At 43.1% G+C, this 6,279-nt stretch overlaps 1 protein-coding gene across 1 annotated transcript; it reads left to right on the top strand.

Annotated features, from left to right (window-relative positions):
- The first annotated feature begins 62 nt into the window (after positions 1 to 62).
- Positions 63 to 5,468, top strand: RPL12 (ribosomal protein L12). The gene is made up of 7 exons (XM_082208036.1): positions 63 to 222; positions 1,415 to 1,488; positions 2,385 to 2,483; positions 3,993 to 4,074; positions 4,637 to 4,723; positions 5,141 to 5,253; positions 5,366 to 5,468. Exons 1-7 carry the CDS (start codon positions 186 to 188, stop codon positions 5,369 to 5,371), a joined length of 498 nt encoding a protein of 165 aa, XP_082064162.1. The 5' UTR covers positions 63 to 185; the 3' UTR covers positions 5,372 to 5,468.
- The last annotated feature ends 811 nt before the right edge of the window (positions 5,469 to 6,279 follow it).

The raw sequence follows: 6,279 nt of genomic DNA, 5'->3' as shown, positions 1-6,279 counted from the left end.
TCACCCTTTAAAGCCTCAGAGGACGGGTGAGTGTAATCTCGCGAGATCTTAGATATTATATCCCGCGGGATCGCACGCAACCGGTCCTTTTGCCACTTCGATCTTACGAGCGAGGAAGAGTTGGTCGCTCTCCTGAATCCGACGCCATCCTCCTTGGAGCTTAGCTTGGCATCCAATTCGCAGTCATGCCGCCCAAGTTCGACCCCAACGAGATCAAAGTCGGTAAGTCTTTCGGCTCGAAGCGTTTTGGAGGACCGCTTATTTGGGGTTGGGGCCCGATCAACTCGCCTGGGCTGGCCTATGGAGTGGTAACGTCTACATCTCGGGGGGGGGGGGCGGGAGGCCGATTGGCACGTGTAAGTGACGTGTTCAGCTTGCTTTTTAGCCTTTATTTGCTATGCTTCTTCACAGAACCTTCCATGCCCCTTTTCAAGTTAGTGGCATATTTTTAAAATTACCTAGACCGGTGTTCTTTCATCTCATTCAAATTCCACCGGTACTTTAAATAGATAGATAGATAGATAGATAGATAGATATAACACATACAAAATACATTATAAATGATAAGTGTATTGTATTCTCGGTTTTTTAGGTTTTCCTCCCTGTTGTATTTTTGTTTTATCTATTCTTGTATGCATTTGTATTGGTACCTGTACACGACAGTGGACAAGCTCTGCGTTTATTTTCTGTACTATGTTTATAGTTTCCAATCTTTGAAAATTAGATACCTTGCACCACATCCAAGAGTATTTATGTACTCAGACTGGCAAACCGCACTGTGACCTGATTATTATAACTCTGGAACACCAGCGACTGAATATTCTCACTTTCTGTGTTAAGTGCATTAACAACACTTACATGAAAAGCAAAGAGTGCTAAATCGTTCGGGAGTGGTAGGATTCATAGTCTTGATTGAAATTCTCTAAGTTATTCAGCTCTTTTGATATATTAAGAAAAGATATACTAGCCCTATCTAGTCCAGCCAACAGGATTTGCTTCATTTTTAACCTTTCTACAAAGGCCCTGAAGCAGCATATTGATATGGTTCTTTTTACGTTCATGCATTATTTTTGTCTTCAGAACAACCCTGTGTAAATGGGCTGTGCTGGAAGACAAGTGAATGTCAGACTGAAAGTCACCCAGTTTTGTGGCTTAGCTGAAATTTGAACATGGTTCTTAGAGTCATAGAATTATAGAGTTAGAAGGACACCAAGGGTCATCTAGTCCAACCCTCTTCAGTGCAGGAATCTCAGCTAAAGGGAAGCGAGACCTTGCTTTAGGCTGAAGCTCTTACCATTTTTCCAGCAGTTTATCCCCTGTATAAATTTTTGTATTGGTGTTTTGCCGTGATACGACAGTGACTTATAATTATATTTAAAGTGCTGGTTTTCTCTCCCCCCCTCCCTTCTTACAGTTTTCTTAAGATGCACTGGGGGCGAAGTTGGTGCCACTTCAGCTCTGGCTCCAAAAATTGGGCCTCTGGGTTTGGTAAGTCAGTTCTTATTCAACCATAGAAATGCTAATGGGTAGAGTGGGAATAGAGAGCCACATGCGCAGGGGCCAGGTGCAGCTATCCAGACCTCTGTTCAGAACCCAAAGCCTTGTGATGAAAACTTTGTCCAGTTCTGCTGCTGAATGCAAGTGGTGACAATTCAAATTCTGAAGGCAAAGTAGCACTATTGGCCCATTTCCTATGGAAGGCTCTTCCCATAGAGATAACACGTGCAGAAAACTTTTCGGTGCCAGTTGGCTTAGGCAGGCAACTAAGCCAGCTGCACATTTTCTGCAATGCTTCTGCTGTAAATTGTTTGGATTGTTTAAATGAAGTTGTGGTACACTGGTAAGTTAAATTCTTCTTGCCCAGCAGTTTCTTAATTTCTGTTTTTATGTAGCTTGATTGGGGGGTGGAAATACTTGAAGTATAACTATACATACCTGCAGGCTTTTAAATTACCTATTTGCTGGTTTGGGTCACCCCTTTAGGACACAGTAGGCAAGGAAGCTCTTCAGAATTTGTTTCCCCTGCAGTTTCTCAATGCAATGTATCACCAGATGAGGCTCAGACAATATCTTGTGGACTAGATAGATATTTTGTTTATATTATACACCACCCTATGATCGTTGGGATAGCATAGAAATTTAGTTAATAAATAATAACAAATAGAAACCTTAAAGCTTGTTTGCAAGACAAGCATTGTATGTCTGGAGTGCAGGTTTCCCACATGTGTTGCTTGGGTGCTGCTGCAAGGCTTGAGACTTAAGGAGGCAGAATGCAGTTAGTGAAGCACCTAAATCTGTGGTCAGTTGCTGGATTAGAGGGGAGGTTTGGGGGGACAGGACTTAAGTATCCCATTGGTTATACCTGTTGTTGCTTTTTCTTTTAGTCTCCCAAAAAGGTGGGTGATGACATTGCCAAGGCTACTGGCGACTGGAAGGGCCTGAGGATCACGGTTAAGCTGACCATCCAGAACAGGCAAGCTCAGGTACAGACAACGCCACAAAGGACGGGTCTGTGGCCAAAAGCACTTGCATTTGAAAATGCCCTGCTGTGCTAGTGCCACAGAGCCATGATCCTGGCAAGGTTGACTCAGCCTTTCATCCTTCCGAGGTCGATAAAATGAGTGCCATGCAGCTTGCTGTGTGGGAGGTCTTTGGATCCAGACCTTAAAAACACGGTCCTGGTCATTAGGCGGTTGCAACGTATCCAGATGTTGAACTACAGTTCCCATCATTCCTAGCTAGCAGGACCAGTGATCAGGATTTATGGGAGTTGTAGTTCATGATATCAGGAATGTCAACCGCTATTCTATGTTAAAGTGTATTAAAATAATTGATACCATGCCGATTGATTGTTTACTTGTGCTATGTGGAATTGGGTGATTGCAAGCTCTGGAAAGCAGCTTGTCCAACCAAGAGATGTCCAACCATTTTCTGGGAGTAGATCAGTCTTTTGGGAGTTGGACGCCCCTGATTTAGACTATTATTATTTTCCTCAACTGCGCTCATTGACTTGAATAAGTGTCAAATAAAGGATTTTAGATAAAATTGCTATAAGGTTGTTTTGTTTTCTGGGTTTTTGACATTTAATCTGAAATCAAGCTAGATTTAAGCTTGTTGGTGTCTCTGGTATCTTCTCATCATGGATGTTGGCTTACTTTACAGATCTATGATCAATATTATTTTATTAATGCAATTGCTATAAGTTCATTATGGCCTTTGGCTAGAGAAATTTTTGAACTTGACTATTGGTCCCCAAATAACATTTCCCCTTAGCTCCTAGCAATATTTGGCATTTATGCATGCTGTCTTTTTTTTAGCATTGGCATCACTTTTTGTAACAGCCTTGTGAGGTAGGCCAGTCGTGTTCGTCCCTTGCTATACAGATGTGTACCTTGAATCAGCTCTGAAATGTGATAAACCCTGGATTAGAGCTAAGACCCTGGGGGGCCCTGGGCTTTCCTGACAGCCACCCGCCACCATGCCTTTCGTGCAACAGTGACTGGCATGTTCCAGTGGTGAGCTAATAACAAACCCCAGCTTAGGAAGCAGAACTCTTCTATCTGACCCATGGAGAGTCCTGTGCCGAAAAACTGGGGACACAAACCTTACAGAAGAGGATAGTTTTGTTTCATGATAAGTTAAATTCATATTAAAAAGTTTTAGGAGTGTATATGTGAAATAATGCTTTGTCATCCAGCGTTCTACGAGCACAAGGTCTTCTGCTTTTGCAACAGAATGTCTGTTCCTCATGGGCCCCTGAATAGATTGAATAGGTGCTCAGGAGGCAGAAAGAAGGAGGGTGTTCTGTTGCACAAGCAGAAGTCCCTATGTGAATGAGACAACTTTGTTAGATGCAGCCCTGGGAGTTGGGAGGAGCTGTGGTGGAGGGTGGGATTTTTCTTTCCATGCCAGGTTTTCTGTAGTCAGTGTATTGCTCCTCCTTCCCACCCCTGCCTCACACAAGTCTCAATCTGGACTGTTTTGCTTTCTAGATCGAGGTGGTCCCATCAGCCTCTGCCTTGATAATCAAAGCTCTGAAGGAGCCTCCCCGTGACCGCAAAAAGCAGAAAAACAGTGAGTGTCCGGTGGTGGTGGTTTACTTAGGTGCTGAATTGCAGCTGGGCAGTTATAAAGATGGAAGTAGAACCATGGTTTGTTTTGCAAAGATTTAGGGTAGAGTGATTAAAAACATTAAAATTCCCAGCTAGCTCTAAGAATCAGGAGGTTCTTTCAAGGAACTGTACAAGTGTCCTCAATCATGCTCATAAAAAATCTTGTTTGTATGAGGGTAGATGGGAAATTTGGAAAGCTACAGCGCCAAAACAGTTGAAATATAATATGGATTAGTGTGATGCTGTAGTTCTGTCTGCAACAGCCACCCGCCACTGTGCCTGCCTGATTTCATCTGTGGCTTGTACATTCCAGTGGTGAGCTAAGAGGAAACCCCCATTCAAGGAAACAGGGTTATTTCTCTTCATGGGTAACTCTGTGCCGAAGAATGGGAACAGAGCAAGAACAACACTGCCACAGTCCCTTTTTATTTTTTAAGAGGACTGGCTGATGAGGCTCTCTGTGTTTGGCCTTTGGTGGTCTGCTCCCAAAGCCTTACTAATGTGAGTTCTCTCTTTGTTTACAGTTAAGCACAGCGGCAATGTCAGCTTTGAGGAGATTGTGAACATCGCCCGGCAGATGCGGCACCGATCCTTGGCCCGGGAACTCTCAGGTAAAAGCAGGGAAGGTTAGGGCGGAGGGTCTGGATGTATGACAAGCTCATGAGTTCCATGTAACAAATGCTGAAGCAAATGAAGCTGCCTTTTATTTATTTGGATTCCAGGCCCCCTTGCACCTCACTATTACAGCCCCCCAAGTTTTGCTTGATTTCTTTGAATGTCCTGTGAGACTCAAGTTACTGCCATCATCCCCAGCCAGCATGGCCCTTCATCAGGGATTCTGGGAGTTGTAGTCCCAACAGCAATGTCTACCCATATTCACTTCCCATACCTTTCATAAAGTTGGAGCTGGAGTGACTCCATTCAGGGAGTCTAATCTGGATGAAGCTATGCTTTGCTGACCATCTGGCAGAAAGGTCATGAGCGCAGCAGCCATCATGACATAATGTACTTTCCTGCCCCATCTACAGGAACCATTAAGGAGATCTTGGGAACAGCCCAGTCTGTTGGCTGCAATATCGATGGGCGACACCCTCACGATGTAATCGATGACATCAATAGTGGTACAGTTGAATGTCCTCCAGTAAGTGCCTGCCTTCCCATGAAACAGGTTGCATATGTTTTTTTTTTCTCCTTACCTTGGTACCAAATTGAATTATCTATTTCTAATTCCAAACTTATTTCCTTCCCTACAGAGCTAAGGCTGCTACCTGAATGGACATGATGCAACTTAAGCAAGTCCTGTATGGTGTATGATGAATATTGGTAATAAATTCAGTTTCATACTTGTGGTGATAATGGCTCTCATTCTGGTGTGTACTTCTATCAAGAGTATTTCTCGTGTTAGAGGTTGTGCTGCTGTTCTTGCTGGGCTTCTTCACCTATAGTGTGAGCAGGCTTGTGTTTATACTCTGCACTTTAAAAATAAAAATGTACACCAGATGTGTAAGCCTGTAAAAAATAGTTACATCAACATGATTTCCTTGCCATTTATAGGACCACAGGTTGCTTTAACACCATGGGTGATTATGGAGTTTTGGATCTGGACCCTGGAAATTAGGGCTGATGTCTCCACTCAGCCATAAAATTAATTAGTTTTTACTTTTTGGACAGTGTCATTTCTGCACAGTGAAGCACTGTTGTTAGAAGGTCTTAAGACAGGAATGGGGAAAAGAAACAGCCCCACAACATCACGGTGGCATCAATAGTCTCATTGTTGAACTTCAACTTAAGTTGTGGAGCCTTCCAAGTTATAAAACTCTGCAGCTTAAGTTGAATGGTATATATTCTGATCAGACTTTACAGAGTCCCATCACCCCACTATTTTTTAAGGAGTTGCTAGGGTGGGACACTGCAGGAGCAGAGATTGAGGAAGCTGATTTTGTAAAGAAAAAAAAGAATGAAATTGTGTTGGTCCTTCAACTCCACAAATAAGTTTTCTCTGCTTTGCTGTTGAATTAGTATACCCATGCAGCTTCTTTTTTAATTTATGTACATTATTCCCCCTCCCATTCATTCGGGTTAGGTGGATACCCAGATGGCTAAGATAACAGGATTTGTGCTTTTAAGAAGTCTGAGCCTGTATTGAAAGTTGCAAGAGCTGCCTGGA

This window comes from Podarcis vaucheri (genome assembly GCF_965113315.1).
Source record: "Podarcis vaucheri genome assembly, chromosome: Z".
Lineage (NCBI taxonomy): Eukaryota > Metazoa > Chordata > Lepidosauria > Squamata > Lacertidae > Podarcis > Podarcis vaucheri.
Note: the sequence above shows the minus strand (reverse complement) of the source record. Positions and strands in the feature narration are given on the sequence as shown.